Source organism: Dicentrarchus labrax, unplaced genomic scaffold (assembly GCF_905237075.1).
Source record: "Dicentrarchus labrax unplaced genomic scaffold, dlabrax2021, whole genome shotgun sequence".
Taxonomy (NCBI): domain Eukaryota; kingdom Metazoa; phylum Chordata; class Actinopteri; family Moronidae; genus Dicentrarchus; species Dicentrarchus labrax.
Window position 1 is genome coordinate 9567816 of NW_026136720.1, and position 20334 is coordinate 9588149.

The window sequence follows — 20334 nt, forward strand, 5'->3', positions numbered from 1 at the left end:
GCTCTTCGTCAGCAAATTGAATTTGCTCAGTTGCCTCCACTTTAAAGCACTTCTCGTTCATGTTGGCTTAAAGATTAAGTATGAACACCCGTAATTGTGTAACAACTGGGCAAACTCCATCTTCTGACCAAGCTCGTATGAAATAGGTTGATTTGCCACCTTTCTGTTTCCAAGGATCAATAACAAATAAACTTTAAATTAAAGGCCTTGCTGGGTGGACAAACGCAAATTAAAACTTTTTTTTTTTACTCCAGAGAGATAAAGCATGTTAATGTGAATTGGTTAGTTGTATTTATCAAAAATATTTACTTTAAAAAGCAAATTAACAAACTTTCAGTACCTGTAAAAAAATAAATAAATAAAAAAACACGAGAAAATAGAAACATACTGTAGGTTTTATTTAGGTTTTGTCATGATGATGAATTAGAAAATCAACTAGTGCATGTGAACAAAAACTACATTATTTCTTTCATCCCTTCAGGTGAACGGAGGTCACCCCCAACTGTGGTAAATACATGGTGCATGTCACCACTAACAGTGAGCAGTGACCGACAAGACATTGGCCTAAGGCACACCTTCACGACCATCAAATATGATGACTCTAAACATGGAGAAAACGTGTGAGCCACAGGCCAGTTAGGTCATCATGCATGATAACTGACAGCAACACGAAGCAAGCCACAATTCAGTGTGCACAGGTCTGTGGTGCCATTTTGTAAAAATGAGTAAGACACTGATGAGTCCACACACATTTTCACTCTTGTCATGTTTCTACTTCCACAAGTGTTATACATTTCCTTTTTCTCTCTTTCATTACAAACATTTACAAAGATAATTATGACAGCCTTAGTATTAATGAGCAGTTAAGTACATCAGGGCTAGAAATGCTGAAGCCTGTATAAAGTTGGTGGTCCTATGTCTGTGGCTGGGTTCTCATACGTACGAGCCCAGAATAGAATAAGGTGCAAATCATCTCTCTAGGTTGTAAGGGACTGTACAGCTTGATAGATTAATCACAAATCCTTGATCAAATGCAGGCAATGACACAATACTTGTGATCTCTATGGTTTAGAAATAGTGCTTTTCCTGTGCCAATCTGAGGTAGACATAACAAAACCAATGCAACACAAAAAGAGACAGGTGTTCTTGGGAGCTTGCAACTGAGATGGATTTTTTTTTTTTTCATACAAGCAGAAAGAGCTAATTTGGTAAGCCAACGTCTGAAACAAGCTGCTTGTTTGCAAAATGCCAGAACAGCCTGCATTGTCACCTGGCTTACAGTGTTTCCGCCTGCTCCAGTCTTTAGACAATTGCACAAAAAGATCTTACCAATGTTTGTCAACAATTATAAATTATACAAAGCAGGAATTAACTTTTACAGTGTCCTCAGCTGCAAACGGGCAGAACAGATAACCGAAGGTAACTGCCGCCACCTGAAAGCAGCACCGACATCCCCGAACAACGTGCCAGAGAGATACTGAGGTTCTGAGCAGCCAACATTCGTACAGTGCGTCTCAGCAGACAAACAGCAGGCCTAAAAACACTAAAACACACACTCTGTTACAGCAACGTCACACACTGCCACATTTATTGCTTCAAACGCGCGCACACACACACACACAGACACACACGGCTCCAGCAGTAGTCAGTGCTGTTGAGCGGAGATGAGCAGCAGGAGAAAAAACAAAAATTAAAATAAACATGCAGGCATCTTCAATGACTGCATCACCAGTCTGCAGAAAGCACCAAAATTTGCAGAAATCAACATGCAAAGAGAAATGTGGCACAGCAAAACAATAACTGACTGTACATAAAAAAAGCCTCTCATGTCATCATACATGCTGTGTTCAAGATAAAAATGTAGGACCCTGTCATTTAAAACTGAAAAGCTTTCAAAGAGACACTTAGAAAAATACTGAAATATGAAGCAAACTCTGGGTTTTCATCTCGGCTGTATTCCTGCTGCAGACATTCTTTGGTCATGAAATTAGGCTAAAAACATTAATTTCAACAAATAACACAAACACGCTGCCGCACAAAGGAAACTGCAGTAACTGATTTGACGTCATGGTTGATCTCAAGTCCTGTACAGATAATCGCTGGTGCATAAATCCACTGATGAATTGTTTACAGTTGAAGATTTATAATACGGGAAATGACGCTTGACCCTACAATCTCAAGCTGTGGGTACCTTTCTCTGTATTATACTGATAACACAATTTTAACAATAAAGGATCTAGTGCCTTTTACCAGCATGGATAATATAATACATAATACATATTTTTTAAATGGAAAATCTCCACTTTACAGCTGCGTTAGTTGCCTTGTTTTGGGGCCAAATGAACTGTCGACCAAGTGTAATTCTGTTTAAGCACAAATAATGAGTTCCTGTAGGCAAATTTGAAGCAGGTTCCTGAAAAATAAAATTTTTTTAACACACCTTTGTGTTCACAAATCTGCATTACACACATTAAATACAGTGCATCAGTTAAACTGAAAGAATATCTAAAAATATTTTTGTAATTACTGATTCACTTTCTTGCTATAAAAATCTAAACTTGAATTTCTGACTGATCAGATTGATGTAGTTATACACAGAAAATATGTCACTTTGACAAAATAGGTACTTGCATTTACCTTTGTAGGGCGGCAGTGATTTTCAACATCACTTTTACAATATTTACTTCCCCAGTCACTCTGACCTTACACCTCCTGATGCCAAACATATTACAACATACAGAGCAACCACCTTGCAATTGCTAATGATGCCAAACAACAATGGAGAATGTGAATATGAACCTAAAAGAGATGGATGGTGTTTAGTTCTCACTGTCTCCACTCTGGCAGTCCACAGGAGTAGCAAAGGCACAAAAACAGATACAGACAATCCCAACCAATCCCACCAAATTCCCATCACATGACTCTGGAGTCTTCATTAAAACCTTTCCAGTTATTTCCCTCCACACCAGAGCCAGGAGTCACATGCAGGTGGGAGGTTTTGCACTGGGTCTGTCCTTTATAGTGCACATTAAAATATGACAAAGACACGCCTTCTTCTGCCCGCTGGAGTAAGGAATGGGGAGGGAAAGGGAAGCAAAGAGCAGGGTTGGTTTTGGGAGAGGGAAAGGGATGGGAGCGGGCAATCAGCCTTGGAGCTCCTCGAAGCATGTCTCGCAGACCCGTACAGGCTTTTTAGAGGACGGCGTGAGAGCGTTCCTCGATGAACACTCGGCGCAGAAAATGTTTCCGCAATGTCTGCAATGGTGCTGGATATTCACAGAGGAGGAGGAGAGAGACAGTGTATGTTACAAAGTTAGACAATTAAATGTGAGTCCTGTTTGTCCTAAGTCATTCTTACCTTCCTGATAGTAACAGAAAAGCCCTTCCCACAGGCCATGCAGTTCTGTACTTCGTGATCCTCGGCCCACTTTCTGGTCAGAGACTGCGACTGCTTGATCTAAAAGCACCAAAATCAGAACATCTAACTTTATCTGCACTATAATGCAAAAAAAAAACATCCCTAAAACAAACTGCTGACAAATGTTTGTACACCACTGGCAGACATAACTGAGCTTTAAGACGTCTGGTGTTTCATGACTGACCTGGAGCGACTGGTTCTCTCTGCCGAGCTCCTGCATGGCTGCCGTCGTGTCGTCCACCTTCCTCCTCAACTCCACCACCTTGGCCTGCAGTTTCTCTATCTCCCCTTCGCCCTTTACACACCTGAAGCACAACCACAGGACACTGATGATTTCTGTGTTCTTCATTAATTAGTGGCTCGGGAGAATCTCCCACAACCACTACCACTACTTGTCTGGCTGCATAATAGGTTTGTTAATTAATGCGTAGTGTTTAGAGGAATTACAGTTGGGTCTTTTTTATTTACATCTCTGTGCCAAATTCCAATTCCATTTCATTAATCTCACTGCATCCCTCTCCTCTGAATGCAAACCTCTGCCATCAAGAAGACTTTGTGTGGCAAAATGAAGCTATCTTGTGTCCCAGCCTCCATCAAGTGGTTGAAGTGGTTAATATTAAACCTTAAACCTTAGTGCAATAAAGAAATTTGCAATAAATATAACAGCACTTTAACACTCCTTTTAATCCGCCGTATTGTCAGTGTTAAAAGTATAGTGAAATGTCTCTCTCATGTTGGTTTTGTGATGTTTTCCATATAAAGCAACAGATTGTAGTATTGTGCCTAAGACAAACTGTGCAGCGCCACAGTCTAACATACACTGACATGCAAATACAGACTTGTGTATTGCGTATAGCATGTGAAGCATATAATAGACATGATAAGTGATAAGTTAACAGTACAGAACAATGACATTCCCTACATTTGGAAGACCACAGCAGCAATTTGTTTAAGCGATCAGACATATATACAGTGGAGTTGAATCCGCTGACTCACATTTAGTGTCTGTTCACTCCATGGTCTGCTACTTCTGTGTCTAATGGATGATTTCTTGCTTCAACATTTTCCTTTTTACTTTGTGAGTGTGCTGCAGTTGGCCTATAAATGACCTAATACATAATAAATTTCACATGATAATTTTAATTATCATTTTTTATGCACGAGGAAATGAAGTTCTTTAAAAATTGAGACTCTAAATGAGTGAATTTAAACTTGTAGGAGAGATGGGGACTTAACTAACCCTGAAGCACTGTTCAGCAGTGCAGAATGACTGGCAATGAAATAATCAAAAGATTTTAATTAATGTATTAGACAAAATTAGTTTCACACAGCCTAATTGGTTCTTTTTCCTAGAACAGAAGGCAAATGCTTATTTTAAATGGAAATGTTAGACACATTGGAAAACCTCCTTCTTAAAAAGCTCAACATAAGAAAGTCCTGGTGACTTCAGAGGCCCACACTGGATGCACATGGTTTTAATAATTTAAATTAAATTAATTAATTTAAAGCCATTCCTCTCTTTAATAACCCCTGATACTACTTGTTACTTTACTCAACATACTTCAGTGATCTGCAAAGCCAATCAAGAACATTCAAAGTCCTTTTCAAAGTCATTACTTGCAGGGCGACATGTTCGTAAAGGGAAACGATTATTAACTCGCCTTTCTAAAAGAGCCCGTCTCTCGTCCTGGTTGTTCTGGACGGTGGCCTCCAGGACAGCGATCTCTCCTCTCAGCTCATCTATCTGCTTCTCCAGCTCACCGACTCTCCGTTGGCTGCCCTGCCACTCTCTCTTCAACGTGGCCACGTTTTCATTCAGAGCCGTCACCTGCACACCCATCTTCGCTTCCGCCTCCTCTCCACGCTTCACCTGCTCTTCTCTGGCTCGCTTCTCTGCCAACTGTGGTAGGAAGCATTGATTGTGTCACCAAATGTGATCAGAAGTGGGAGTGAACGACATTTAATACACTCATTTAAAATTATTTGGTGGGATTTGCCATGTGGGCCTACCAATTTATCCTGGAAATCCTTGGTTTGGGCGAGAAGCTGCTCCTCTCTCTGGCTCCTGCTGTCCCTGGTGGCCTGGTGCTCTTTCTGCTCATGCTCGAGGGCACTCTGTGCTGCCTCCACCTGACCCTGCAGCTCCAGTTTCTGCTGAATCAACAGCTGTTTGGCTTCCCGCAACTCACCTAGCTCCTGAAAAACAACAAATACATAAGTCAATGCGCAATATTTGGTTGTTGAAGCTGGGGTAGGCAGTTTTAACGCACACAATGCACAATCTTCTGCCTCTCTCTCTGCTGCTTGTATCAATCTGCTAAGCCCTTCCCACCAAACCCAGAAGTTAAACGGCAGCAAGGAGCCAGTTGCCCTCCAAAAACCTGCTGCATGCTACGGTGTGAGCTTTGCCAAGACAACTGTCCCCCCCTTAAAAGTTATTCCCCACTGTTGCATATCATTATGCCTCTGTGCCATTCATCAATAAGAGCACTATGGCACTGAACATAAGCTGAGACAGGAGCAGGATTTTCCCCACTGAATCAAGCTTTCATAGCCACGTTCTCCAGCAATGGTACATTAAATAAGGTGTCCTTTATTGATCCCCATAGAAAAAATTATTCTCTGCATTTGACACATCCTGCCACTGTGCGACGCCTGGACCAACTCTGATCTGACCAGTGCCTTGGTGGAGGCTCCACTGACTGGAGAATTAGCCTTCGGAGATCTAGCCTACGCAGCACCTAGAGGAGGCTAATAAAAACCTAATTTCTGAAAATTAGATCACAGCTTAACCTTTCAAAGGCTTGAGCAGGTTTGAGCTTGGAAGGTTATTGCTTCGACAACAGCTTCAGATCAATTTTAAGACAGCTTTGAATGACTGAAAAATCTAGGCTTGTGTCGAATTGTCGACTCAGGCACGCTAAGTTAGAACTTTGAAGAATGTGGCCCTGATGACCTGTAGTATCCCTGAAGTAAGCTGTTTACATAAGACACAAGCATGGGAAGCAGGTCATGTCAACCAGTATGGGATATACAATGGCAGTCATTAGCTCAGCCTCTGACACTTGGTAGAATTACCCTGAGGTACATTACAACCTCTCACTTCACCTTAAACTCACAACAAAGAAATTGTTAGTTGTTGATTCTTATGAAAAGTGACTGACCTTCTCGCTCTTCTCTGTGAATACTTTTAATTCTGAAGTCAGCCTTGTGTTGTTCTTTTCCAGGACACTCTTGGCTTTGTTCAGCTCATCCACTTTACTCCTCTCTTTCTCCAATTCCTCCTTTACTTGACCCTGGATGAGTTAAGCACAGTTTAATGTATATGTACTTCAAGTCAAATACACCAAGCAGCCATAATAAATAACACTGATCTCGCTATCGTGGCACCTGTCAGTGGGTGGGATATATTAGGCAGCAAGTGAACATTTTGTCCTCAAAGTTGATGTGATAGAAGCAGGAAAAATGGACAGCGTGAGGATTTGAGCGATTTGGATTTTAAGCAAGGACCAGACTGTGATGGCTATACGACTGGGTCAGAGCATCTCCAAACCTGCAGCTCTTGTGGGGCGTTCCCGGTCTGCAGTGGTCAGTACCTATCAAAAGTGATCCAAGAAGGAAAAGCAGTGAACCGGAGACAGGGTCATGGGTGGCCATGGCTCACTGATGCACATGGGGAGTGTTCGCTGGCCCGTGTGGTCTGATCCAACAGACGAGCTACTGTAGCTCAAATTGCTGATAAGGTCAATGCTGGTTCTGATAGAAATGTGTCAGAACCCACAGTGCATTGGTTTGTTGGCTGTGGAGCCGCAGACCAGTCAGGGTGCCCAGGCGGTCATAATATTATGGCTGATGGGTGTATAGTAAACTGGATATCAAGTCATACAAGTGTTATTGCCTGTGTGTGTTCATCTGTTTGTCTGACCTGTTGCTTCTGTAGTTCCTTCAGGGTTTGCTCTTGCTGTTGGAGCTTCTGGTCACGTTTTGCCAGCTCCTGTTGCAATGAGCCGTGGCCCGTCTGCAGTTCTTGGATCTGGGACTCTAAACCTGTCTGATGGGTTCGGTTAGCAGCCAGCTCTTCCTGAGCCAGGTTCAGCTTCTCCTCAGATGCCTACGGAGAAAGGTCACAAGTCACATACTGAGGAGGGTCACTAAAAAAAACGGAGGGACCATGGGAACAGCTCAAAGGAGTGTGTGATCATTTGATTATCAGTTGGCAAGTCCAGATTCAATCGACACCCCTTCTTGTCCTTAATCCATCTCTGAGAATTAGTTAAAAGTCATGCAGCATCACAACTTCTCTGAAAACGTTACATAACCTCTTAAAATGAAGAAAAGATTAGTCTATACTCCTCCAGCCCTTCCTGCATAAACCTACCTTCAGGTCTTGACGCATGGCAGAGACTTCAGATTCCTTGCCGTAGAAGTCAGACTGAAGCTTAGTGAGGCTTTCTTGGCTTTGCTCTAAGGCCTTCTGTACTTCTGTCGCCCGACTCTTCTCAGAGGCCAGCTCCTGGCTGAACCCTGACACCTGCGCCCTCAGCTTACTCTCTTCTTCTGCCTGGAGATAAAGAGACAAATACAAACATTCAGAAACTTAGGACACAAGACTGCCACTGCATTTTAAAGATTTCTTCACAACAGATTTCTTCACAAAATTTCAATCCTCTCAAACTATAGTAAGATTAACTATGTGGTTAAGTAGGAAAACAGTTGCAAAGGTATGCATGTCTTTATTTTTATGTAAAAACACTACTTGCCTTCTTGACATTAACTTCTTGTAACTTCATCACTTGGCTGTTCAGTTTCTTCATGTCCTCCTCAAAGGACCCCTGGGCCGTCTTTAGTTGTGCCCGCAGCTTCTCCAACTGATTCTCTTTTTCCTTCAGTGCCTCCTGAGTCTTTGAGTTCTGCTGCTTCACTGTGGTCAGCTGCGCTTTCAACTTTTTCTCTGCCTGACATTTGTCAACACAACAGGTCTTTAGGTTACATTCGAAACAATAATGCTTGATCTTCCTTATTTTTCCAGAAGCTTACCTCTATCATCTGCTCCAACTGCTCTTTAGAGTCTTTCATTGCCTTGGTGATGGCCTCGTTATTCTTAAGAAGCTCCTGTTTGGCCTTTTCATTGGACTTTTCCTAAGGATTAAGACAGATTAATGTTGTGTCCTGGTGTTGTAATTAGGTGGGGGGTTTTTTGTTATTCTTTAAGACAAATTACCTAAAATTTAAAAATATAAAAATAAGTGGTCTAAACTGATTTGTTCTTGATTGCAGCTTACGGGACCTACCTTCTCCCCCATGGCGGACTTATGGTTCTTCCTCTCTGTGTCCAGCTGACCTTGACACTCTTTCAGTGCCTTATTAGCCTTTCCTAAGTTCTCCTGGGTAGTGGCAAGCTCCTTTCTTTGAGCTTCTTTCTCCTGTTGGGCCTTCTGGAAGTCTGCTGCCAGGCTCTGAGCTTTTCTGTCCAGTTCTGCATGCTTAGTATTTCCCTCCTGGGTCACCTTGTCCAGGTTCACTTTCAGAGCCACTTTGTCCTGCTCACTGCGCTCCAGCTGAGCCTGAATGTCACTTAAAGCGGCTGCTTTTTTATTTAGTTCCTCTTGTAGTGTTGTAGCCCTTAACGGTGGAAAGTCATTTATGTTGTATTAGGGGTAATTAATTAAAAAGCAGTGGAATAAAGTCAAAAAACTAAAAAATAAAGTTGTGCCATCACTGAAATATAGTTATAGAGGTTATAGATTAGTTACAGTTGTATTTACATGCATTTATTACTTACTTATTACCTAATAAAGCTAATGCACAGTTTATCTCACCCTGATTTCTCTGTCTCCAGCGAGCGCTGCAGCTCCTTGGCTTTCCGTTTAACCTCTGACCCCTCCTTCTGCAGCTTCTGCACTTCTTGTTGCACCTGGTCTCGTGTCGCCTGCAACTCCCCAACCTGTGACTCCAATTTCTGTCAGATTATATCACAGCACCAGATTAATTAAAAAGAAACAACATGCATGTATACTGAGGACACTAGAGAAAGGACAGAATTATGTCTAAATTTAGTCCTCTTAGAGTCCAATATCACATACTCACAATAAAGACTCAATAAACTCACAAACCTTATTGAGTCCCTCCAGCTGCTCTATGCGCTGTTCTGAGGCCATTAGTTTGTCTTTGCATTCCTTCAGACTGGTTTCTAGCTGTGTGCTCTGCTCATGTCTCTCCTTGAGCCTTTGGGCCTGCTCCTCGACCTTCTTCTGGACTTTATTCAGCTCCTATAATAAGATGGTGGGAGAGGGTGCAGGATATGGGGGGGAAAAGTGAGTAGAGTGAAATGAGTGACAGATATTTCTAAAGGAAAAATGGTACATTACAAGGGATGCTGTGCATTCTAACATTCTAACCTGCTGCTTGTCCTGCAAAGCATGCTGAGCAGTCTCCAGGTTGTTCTCCAGGTTAGCCTTCTGTGCAGCCTTGGCTGCTTCTGCAGATAACAACATCTCTGTCTTTGCCTTCAGCTGAAGAGAAACAGACCCACAGAAACTGTTAAACTCTGCAGGACAACATACTGTTTTTGCTATTACTAACTGGAGAAAAATACGAATATTATTAATATTAGAATTATTATTATTATATGTTATTAAATCTACATTACATTACCTGAGCGTCCAGCTGAGCTACTTTCTCCTTGCTGTCTGCGAGGTGAGCGGTGAGTTCAGTGACTGAGGTCTCCAGGGTGTGGGCTCGGTCTTGGGCTGAACGCAGCAGGGTCTTTTGCTCCTGGACCTGCTCATGGAGGTTATCCTGGGCTTGCTTGTTGCTCTCTGACTGGTTCTTCAGCTTGTCTGTCAGCTGTGTGACCTTTAAGACCCACATAGACCCAAAGGTTACTAGCTCAAAAATGACGAATCATTTCCTGTCATTATTGTACATTATAGTATACATCTTAGTTCATATCACTTTTGCACAACTGACTGCAGCATGAAAGTGGACTTTTGAGAGTGTTCGTGTGTGCACTCACCTGTTCTTGTAGTGCATGGTTTTTCTCTTTTAGCTGGTTGAGCACAGCCGTCTCTCCTTCCCCAGCCTGGATCTTGGCACACAAGTCCTCTCTCTCGGCTTCCAGCTGGCTCACAATGTCCTTACTTTTCTGCAGCAGAGCCTCCAGATTCTGGATCTTCTGGTCCTTATCTCCAATCTGACGCAGCACCTGCTCCAGGTCATTCTGCAGCATGAAGGCAAGTTAGCATAGCAGAAAGGTTACAATAGGTATTTGGAACAGGTAGGCTTGTTTATTCATTTCATGAGGTATACATTAAGATGTACTGATAACCACACCAGTTTTCACACAGGTATACTGCACCCGTTTTTGTTTGTGAACGGACAAAATGTTGTGCCACTCAAAGTTATATATAAAGGCAACATTGTCGTGCCACTTTTGTTTTGTTGCAGTAAAATAATATTTAACAGAGCAATAGGTATGCTTTCCAATATTGTTACCAGAGGGTTCTTCTTGTGAAAATTACCTGAGCCTCGCGGAGTTTGCCATTGGTGTTTTGCTGCAGCGCCTGCAGCTCCTGGTGCTGCTGCTTGGCTTTCTCCAGCTGGTGCTGCAGGTCTGTGTTCTTACCAGCACTCTCCTTTAACTAAAGAAGCAAAACCCAGAAGCACTTTTATTTCTTTTTTTTACCATAAACTTAAATGCATTGTTAATTTCATTTTGTGTATCTTACTGTTCCCTGGTTTTTATCTTGATGTGTTTGCCTCAATGAGGTCATATATTATCTCACTTTTTTTTTTTAATCTCATCTGCACAGATCATTGATTCGCTTGTGTTTTAATCACTCTGCTTCTCTGTTTCAGCCTAATAAATAAACCTGAAGCTACACTTGCATATCTTACAGCATACATTATATGTCAAGACGCACACTCAAGGATCAGACACATTTATGTACAGATGTTCTTTCTGTTCTATTACGCTAATTATTTTTCCCTGTAGCGAAAATTAAGTTTAATCTGATGCCTACCTGTTCTTCTGCACGGGACAGTTTAAGCTGCAGGTCGGCTGCTTGCTGCTCGCGGTCTTTTAGCTTCTCCCCAGACAGCTGCCTCTGTTCTTTAAGACGACCTTGCACCTCGCCCAGCTGCCTCTCCGCCTCCAGCAGTTTGGCGTGCAGCTAGGAAGAGCGCAGGGGGAAGGAAGATGATTAAGATGGAGAAAATAGCAAGAAATACAGGAGATACTGTATGAAGAACGTGGATGCCTGGAATTCTCTTTGACTTTGCTTTTTAACAAATTACTGCAGAAATCTGTTTTTGCATCCAACATTTATTAAATGATGTAAATGATATGCTATGACCCTCACAGTCACCAGATCTAAACCCAAATGAACACCCAAGATTTTCTGTTAGACAATGCACTCATCGTCATCATCATCAAAACTGCAGTAGTCTCTGAACTTTCTGTCCTACTCACCTGACTGATCTCAGTCTGCTGCTGAGCACCGTGGCTCTCTTTTTCTTCCTTTTGCTGCTCCAACTGTTTCCTCTCAACCTTCAGCTCTGCATGCTTCACCTCCAGGTCTCCAATCTCACTCTTCAACTTCACAACCTCCTCAGTCCGCTCTCCAAGCTCTGCCTGGGCCTTCTGCAGGGAGGCCTCGGCCCCTGTGGCCCGAGCCTGGAGCTCTTGAACCTCCAGCTCCCTCTCCCTCAGGCTGCTTTGAACTCCCTTCTTGGCAGCCTTCTCAGCTCCCAGACGCTCCTCCAGCTCCTGATACTCTTTCTCCTTACGTGCAAGCTTTTCAGATAGGCTCTGTGAGAAGAGGAGAGGGCAACATAAGAAAGATGATCACTGGTTGCTAAGAGGTTTGGGAATTACGAGGGTGAAAGATGTCCCTTAGGAGTAGGATTAAAAACCAGAAAGGCAAATAGGTGAAAAACAAAACAATAACAAGTAAAATCATCGTTTTCTGCCTGCTTGAGGGAGCAGGGTCTGATGGAAAACAATACTGACTGACAATGTTTGAGAGGTTAAGCGGTACTGTTTGAGTCATTTATTCTCTTCTAAATTGAAACAGTGTGCGTGATAAGAGCTGCAACACGGCACAAACACACATGCCTCATGTGATATAAGCTATGGAAAAAGGACACCCAGCTGTCAAGAGTAAAGTCAGGTATGACATTCCTATAGGAAGGTTTATGACACAGGATTTGGAATACCATGTTCTGTGTAGAGCACTTTCTCCAGAGCTGGCAGTAAACCTGACAACAGGGTGATAAAGAACAAAATGCTGTTAATAGTGGAGTGTGCTGCTAACTAGGGAGTGTGACAGGGCACCTGGACTTCATAGACGTTCAATAAGCCTCTGCAGGACACCACAGCAGCTGGTCGACATTAACAACCGTCTCTAAACACGTTCTTCTTTTTGCCCACCCTTTTTCTGTTCAGCTCTCTCCTTCTCATGGCCTTGATGCCGTCCTTCTCTCGTGTCATTGTCACAGCTCCCTGCTGGGTCTCTCTTCTCTAATCCTGGAGTTACAGACCAATGAAACCCCTGTTGTTGTTCACCTGTCTGTTCTTAGTCCTGATCCTCTGTGTCACACTGTCTGCTCCATCACTTTTGTCTCTGTTCTCATGAGACTAGTATCTGTATCAGGTCTCAGGGTATCCTGTTGCGTGGAAAAGCATGGGGCGGGGGGGCTTCACACTGGAGACCCAGCTCTGTGATCCTCCTCTTACCCGGAAACCTACTTGCCTGGGCGGGAATTTACGTGCCTGATGTGGGAGGATTAAATCTCTGGCAGGAACCCTGTGCCTCCACTCCCCAGAGCCCATTTCACCAGCGCAGTTACCTGTGATTGTATTTCACCTCGAGTGTTAGAGCTGGCACGGCAGAGATCCCCCCCTGCTGGTTTAATTATAGGTCTGCGTGTGATTTTTTTTTTTATCAACATGTCTGGGTTGCCAAAGAAGGCTGGTGACAGCAGGTCATTGTGACAGGGCCTGATGCCGAGCTACAGAGGAAGGTTTACAGAAACTGAGATGTGCTTTAGGAGCAGCTGGCACAGCTCGTTAACATTAGTGTAAAAATAAAAAAAGTAAAAGCAAATCCTACACAATCTTATAAAACGTGGCAGACCCTGTAGCAGAGATGTCTTTGCCTGCAGTAATCTAATTTGATCTCTAATCAGAATGTTGCAAGACTATAATAATTGTTTGGTTCTGGTGGTGTGTGTTACCTGGCTTTGCTGCTGCAAATTATTCAGATTGCTCTGCAGCTGGTGGATCTGTTGTGTGTAGACGGCTGCTTCCTGCGGGCCCTTCTCCAGCTCTGCTTTGAGTTGGGATATGGTCATCTGCAATAACATTACACAGACTTGTTACTCTTTTTGCAAGCCGTTTATTCTACATTCAAAGAACTGAAGCACCACTGCGAAGGACTGACATAAAAGAAGATAACAAACCAACATGGATTAGTAACAACCAGGCATCAGTCACGCAAAAACCCAACAAAACATGAAGAGGTGACACAAACTGTTACAAAAAAAAACTTTCTGAAAACCTTTTTCAAACTTAGAGACACTCAAAAGGATGAAACCAAACTTTGGGCCCAACTTGAAACAACGTGTTTTACCTCAAGTTTACGAATCTTGAAGAAAGAGTGAGTGTTGGAGGATACAGTATGTGAGGAGCAGAAGAAGAAGGGGAGGGAAAGAGAGACACAGACAAAAGGTAAGTAGTAGCACAACAGCTAAAGGCCAAACTGCAACACAGAGCAAGCTGCTGCTGGGGTGAGAAAATAAATAATCAATTTATCACAAATTTACCGCAGTTCATTGTCATAACATCCTGGTATGGCAGCATTAAGCAGAATAGTCTACGCAAAAAAGGGTTTGGTTTGCTATGTACTTAACATAGGTACGTAATTAACCTAAATGTAATGTTAAATGATGCCTTATATTTTAGGCGCAATCTTAACATTTCGCTGACCGACCTGGAGACTGGTTGCTGACCCACAAAACCTCCTACAAGTTCACACTGTAGAACTTAAACCTCAGTGAATTACAACTGTTTTCAGATATATTGAGAATGTGGTTCCTCAGTGTGTAAAAATGGGAAAAAACTATCTTCTGAGATAATTTGCAGAGATGTGCAGAAGGAGACTTTCAGGGTCTGGTGCTGCCTGACAGCACCCTGGATCAAAAATGCAGGGGATAAGGCTGAATTATTCACTGGGCATTAATTAGTGAGAATTAGGCACAAAGCCATCTGGTATGACAACTTATTTCAGAGCTATTTTTGAATTAAGAATCTTAAGGGCTGTTTTTTTTGCCAAAAGAGCGTGCGAGTGTGGTCTGAGCACACGGCGGGTGAAATGGAAAGAGGGTAAAATAGCTACACTATATTTCACATCAACACTACAGTCTTCTAGGTGATAATGTAAACTGTGAGAATGTTTATGTGCTTATAGAAACAGAAATACAATTTAGTGGTGGAAGAGTGGGGCTTGTGTTGCAACACGCAGGGGAAAGTTAGGTGTTTTGTCCCCCTCACCTCTGAGGTAGTATAATTAGCCTGCAGCTCCTCGTAGTGGCTTTTGAGGCGTTCAGACTCCTCCTCCCTCTCACGGGTCATACTGTCCATCAGAGTCTGGACCTGCACCAGCTCCTTCTGTAGTACCTCCACATCCTCCACTCCCGGTCGCTGCAACTAGGGGGCAGAACAGAGGCACTGTGGTAAAGCCATGAGGCAGAAGGTGAGGACAACAGGCCTTTTGGTATTAATTTTGATCAAAACTAGATGTCATTAATAAACACTGTTTGTGTATTTTAAATGGATGTCTCCAGCTATGTAAATTACAGGATGTTTAATATTTGAGCAATCACATCTATGTTGTGTTGCGCCTGGAGCCCAATAAATCCAAGACTAGTTTGTAAAAATGTAGCAGAGGAGACGTCAACAGAAGCTGCTGCCTCTCTGTGAAGCACCAAACCTGTATCTGTATAAACCAGAACAGTAAAAAAAAAAAAGTAAGGAATCTTTTCTTACGTTTTTTTAAATAATAACAGCAGCCGCACAACTTTAATTCAAAGTACACTTTAGCTCTTTTGATATAAGTTCTGTTTTGCATTTCCATAACAACAGTAAAGGGATTGTCTGAGTGTGATCTGCTTTGATTCTTCCACCAAACAGCTCAGAGCCAAACGGATTTCATGGTGTCGATTCAACATTATTCTTTCAAACTCCAAAGCATTCATGAAAGGTCTATACAAAGTACAAAGTATGTCTCAAGCCTAGTCGGAAGAGAATAAATACCAACAGAAACTTAGTGTGTTGCTGTACCAGTTCTGTTTGGAGTCTCTCATTCTCCTGCTTCTCCTTATGTAGCTGTTCGTTCAATTTGGCGAGCCTCTGGTCGGCAGCCTCCCTAAGGCTCTTCTCCTCATCATAGCGGGACTTTAAGTCTGTAGGATTCAACAATTCAAAATAAAGTTTAATTATATCTAGCTATAAACAACACAAATAAATCCGTGTGATAACGGATTCGAGGAAAACACTATCAGTGTAAAATGCCTTCAGGCTGTACCAAACAAATGTTGAAGAATGAACAACTTAACAACTTACGCAAGATAAAACACAATGGATGGATTGAGCTTAACATTGATCTGGTAAAAGAGTACTTTAGTGTTGTTAAATGATGCAGACCCACAAACACAGGCCTCCCAGTTCCCTGGACCCACACTAACCTACTATCTCTGTGGCCAGCTGGGCAGCCTTCTGCTCAAACAGGTCTTTCATCTGCTTGATGTTGAACTTTTCAGTCTCCGCTTCATTCAACTTCCTTTCAAGGACTGAGAAAAAGAGCACCACATATTAGAGATTGATGTTTGGTATCTTTTTCACAGGGATTTCAAACAGAACATCCCCCTACCTGAATCTTCTGAGTCCATCTGTCCGTCGTTCTGTGGAATCGAGGGAAAGAGAGAAACATGTACAGTAAGAGTAAGCATTGCAATCATCATCATTAAGCAGTTTTACATTCAGAATATGATTGTTATGATACATATTAAACATCTTGAAGGAATTACTTGCTTCAGTTGTCCTTGGACTTTGTCCAACTCCTTCTTGAGTTCTCCGGAGAACCATCGTTCCTCCTATTTAAATTAAAACACACAAAGACACACAATCAAGTCTTTGTACGAACAGACCTTTTACGCACCTCTGTTTGGTTCAGGAACTCGACTATACCTTGAGAGAAGCATGCAGATCTTGAACCTCTTGCCGCAGCATTGTCAGGTCTTCCCTAAAAGGAGGGAAAAGAAAAATCCACAATGTAAAATTCTGTCAGTTCCACCATGGGTTCAAACTTCAGTCATAATGAATGCAACATTAATATCTCACCGAGTGGGGGCCACATGAGCGGGCAGGTCTCCAGTATCGTGGAACAGATCATAGTGCTTGAACAGCTCCTCTGCAGAGTTGTGAGACTTCATGCACTGAGGACAGATGAAGCCCTGAACACAGAAACACACAATTAGAATCAACCATGAGATAATAACTTATCAGACAGCTGTAGCTCTGCTTGCAGGGTAGAAGAAAAAAAAAGGCTACCAATTAGGATAAACTATTGACAGTATATATAAACCATAAACCAAGCATCCACGTTACCTCAGACGTCTGATCATGGTTGAGGTCTGTGCTGGGCTGCTCTGACTCCGCGTTCTGGGAGCCTCCCTTTCCAGGAGTCTGAGGAAGAAAACATATACTTGATAAGTCTGACTTTATAAAAGCACTCTGTACACAACAAATGGTGGGAAGAAGATTTATATCCTTTTTTTTTTTTTTACAGTTTTCTCTAATAAATGAACTCACTTTATTCCAGAGAGACGTTTGAATGTTAAATATACTGTACACACCTCTGACTTTGATGCACGTGGTCTTTACTTGTATTGAGTTCTTGGTATATGTTGGATCAGGTGAACAATAATTCATTTCAGAAAGGAAATGCGAGGCTTCCAAGAAAAGAGGCCTTACAGCAACAAAACAACAACGCTAGGGTGCGCCTTATTAGCCTTGAATTATATGTGAATAATTAGCTCTTTCCTGGAATGTTTTTGTATTCTGCTTTAGAAAGGATGTTTAATAACGACTGTAACGACAGCTGTATCATGAAATAACACTGTAGTATGTGGTCACACCAGTTCCTCCAGCTGCTGTATAAAGCCTTTGACTTTTTCCAGGCTTCATTGCTTTACAACTTTAAAACACAGTGAATGTAATTAGGTTTTACTGACACTGAACAGGAGACTAATACATTGGCACCTTTGGCAGTGATTAGAGCCTTCAGTGTATGTGGATATTTGTGTGTAAGCTTTTCACATCTGGTCAACTTTTCCTCATTCTTCTTTGCAGAACTGCTAAAGCTTTGTCGTGTTGCATGGACGTTGTGAGTGAACAGCAGTCCTCCACAACACTAACATTATTGTTTTGCAACTGCAAGATGTCTCCATGATTATTTTTCCCACTTCCATCACAACCATTTTTGGTGCCGCCTGCAGAGAAGCACCCCCACTGCAAGATGCTGCCACCACCGGGCCCAATGGTGGGGATGGCGTGGGTCTGGTGATGTGCCAAACATTCAGTTTGACGCTCAAATTAAGATGTCATCAGACCATAGACCTTCTTTCACTTTGTTTCAGAGTCAAGACAAACAGCCCAGATGTCGTATGAGCATCCCCCCCCCCAACAGCCACAAAGCACCCAGGCCAAAGTATGTGCAGTGTCTCCCCATCTGTGTGTCCGCAGGCCTCTGGTCAACCTCACGCACAAGCACTTCTCACAGATACACTGTATGTGAGGTCAGCCTGCTTGGGACAGATTTATAGCTGGGTCATATTCTTTTTTTCCTCCACTTTCTATGATTAACCTTATGATAGGGATTTTCACTGCCTTATATCCTTGTCCTGACTTTGCTCCGTGTGTTACTGTCCAATAACGTTGTTGCATATATGTTTGTTTTCATGATACAGCTTTAGAAATAGTCAGCTTTTGGACCTTCCAGATTACTGTGCACCGAACCAAAGGTATTCTCTTTGTGGTTATCAAACATTATTATGACTCAATGAATACACTGCCTTTGTCTTAGTATGTTATATATAGAACACATAATACATAACACATGAATTACCATTGCCCCTCTAAATACTATGTGGTCAAGTGACAAGGTTATGTTAAAAAAACACACACCCTGTAAATTAGACCACTGAAGGCTGAACGTGTGACTGATGAAGAGGCTGCAGCACAAACATGTGAAGTGGATGTGCCACTGGTGGTCCATTCACAAAAAACAGTTTGCATGAATGAATCAGGTGAATACGTGGTGTGTGTGTGTGTGTGTGTGTGTGTGTGTGTGTGTGTGTATTGGGGGGACTTTGAACTGAGTCATCTCAGAGGCTATTGGAGGGCTGACAAAACACATGTATCATGACACAACTCACACAAACTGCATACCTAAAACAGACTCTTCACCAAAATAAAAGTATACATCACAACTTAACTATTTTTTTTTTTTTTTGGGGGGGGGTTATTTTACAGTCTTGAAATAGACATTACGTTTATCTCCTTACTAAACCATTAAGCCTTTAAAAAGAGCTGTAAAAATAAGGCACATTCTGGTCAAAGGTGAGCAGGCGCAGCTCTGGCATGAAATGATAGAGCCATAAATTGCATTGTAATCATTATCTTGTCACTTCTGAGTGTTTGACAAACTGCCAGTGGTTGCCATAGTGTTTCATACAGAGGACATATTCACATTAAAGAAAATATTCAGATTGTTTCCTATGAGCCTGTATTAATATTGATATGTATTTTTTTTTTTACTTCGTTTGGCGTCTTAAACCTCTTTAACACAATCTTTTGGAGGTTACAGGTCTAAATGCACATAGATGTGAACACAACGATATGCCGTTAACGTTCGCAACGCCCCATGGGAAATGTAGTACCACATTAGAAGCGAGCTAGGTAGCAAACCTACAGTACACCCACTGGAGCTTTAATGGCAAACTAATCACAACCGTGTCACTATTTATATTAAAGTGAATCAAAGCGCTTGTGTTTCTCTCGTGTTGCGGTCAGTCGTCGGACACACTGGGTTCCCCGGTGGTCAGTCTGTGAGCTAACGGCAGCGTTAGCATGTGATGAGTGGACGATGAATTAACCCACCGCTATAACGTTAGCTTAGCTGAGCATGAAACGGAAACCGTTAAAAATAAATAAATAAGACGAGTCAGTGACCAAGCACTGAGCAGGCTAACCCCGGCAGCACGGACACGCTAGCCAACCGGTGTTACCACATTAAGGAGGTACTAGCTCGCTACATCTCTGTCAACAGTAGCATCAACCCACAAAACCAAGTGTTAGCATTTAACGGCTAGCTGTGAAAGGAGCGCTTGATATGTCCACTGCGATCGGACGCGGGAGCGGATATTCTTCCCGATCGAATCACTCCCGTCGGCTACGAACAAAAACCCCGCCCACCGGCAACACTCTGTTTTATAAAAGGTGCGCCCCCACCATGAAAACAGACAAGGATAGGCCCCTGTGTCTCCCGAGGAGAACGACTCGTTTTAAGCACACAAAAGCGACACGGCTGGCTGTGGGACACCATAACGCTTACCATTTGAAGTATCCGTCTGAGCATGGCCTTAACTGTGTTTGTCCGGACACCAAATCCAATCAGTTTGGGGTTGTTGTTTTTTTTTTTTTTCCTCCCTCAAATGTAAAGTTTACGTCGCTGTACAACGAACACCTGACCAGGCTCCGGAGGCAGCGGCGGATGGGCGGGGTCATGGAGGAGGAACCAGCCTGGCTACATTCAAGATTAATATACTGCACTTATTATAAAAACAACATGTGGCAA

The 20334-nt window shown here is 42.5% G+C and overlaps 1 protein-coding gene across 3 annotated transcripts; it reads right to left on the bottom strand.

Annotated features, from left to right (window-relative positions):
* Positions 1-377: 377 nt before the first annotated feature.
* On the bottom strand, positions 378-20261 carry eea1 (early endosome antigen 1). Of its 3 annotated transcripts, XM_051381411.1 has the most exons (30): positions 20092-20261; positions 17085-17162; positions 16818-16930; positions 16665-16719; positions 16505-16570; positions 16348-16378; positions 16163-16267; positions 15759-15880; positions 14970-15125; positions 14050-14064; positions 13655-13771; positions 11889-12227; positions 11440-11589; positions 10939-11058; positions 10434-10637; positions 10073-10273; positions 9817-9930; positions 9532-9687; positions 9238-9377; positions 8710-9040; positions 8456-8557; positions 8175-8373; positions 7797-7975; positions 7344-7529; positions 6583-6714; positions 5429-5614; positions 5080-5318; positions 3603-3723; positions 3359-3457; positions 378-3266 (listed from the first exon to the last, which is right to left on the bottom strand). In XM_051381411.1, the coding sequence occupies exons 1-30, from the start codon at positions 20113-20115 to the stop codon at positions 3144-3146; spliced, it is 4203 nt and encodes a 1400-aa protein (XP_051237371.1). In that variant the 5' UTR covers positions 20116-20261; the 3' UTR covers positions 378-3143. The 3 variants fall into 3 exon arrangements, with proteins under 3 accessions (XP_051237371.1, XP_051237372.1, XP_051237373.1); XM_051381412.1 differs by lacking the exon at positions 14050-14064; XM_051381413.1 differs by lacking the exons at positions 17085-17162; positions 20092-20261 and having other exon boundaries at positions 16509-16570; positions 16818-16909.
* Between the last annotated feature and the right edge of the window lie 73 nt (positions 20262-20334).

Excerpts from the sequence above, each read along its gene's own strand:
- eea1 (XM_051381411.1), bottom strand. The coding sequence starts at position 20,115 with ATGCTCAGACGGATACTTCAAATG. Across the intron at positions 8,374-8,455 it reads AGTTGGAGCAGATGATAGAG|GCAGAGAAAAAGTTGAAAGC; the intron begins GTAAGCTTCTGG and ends GACAAATGTCAG. Across the intron at positions 3,724-5,079 it reads AGACGGGCTCTTTTAGAAAG|GTGTGTAAAGGGCGAAGGGG; the intron begins GCGAGTTAATAA and ends GTTGTGCTTCAG.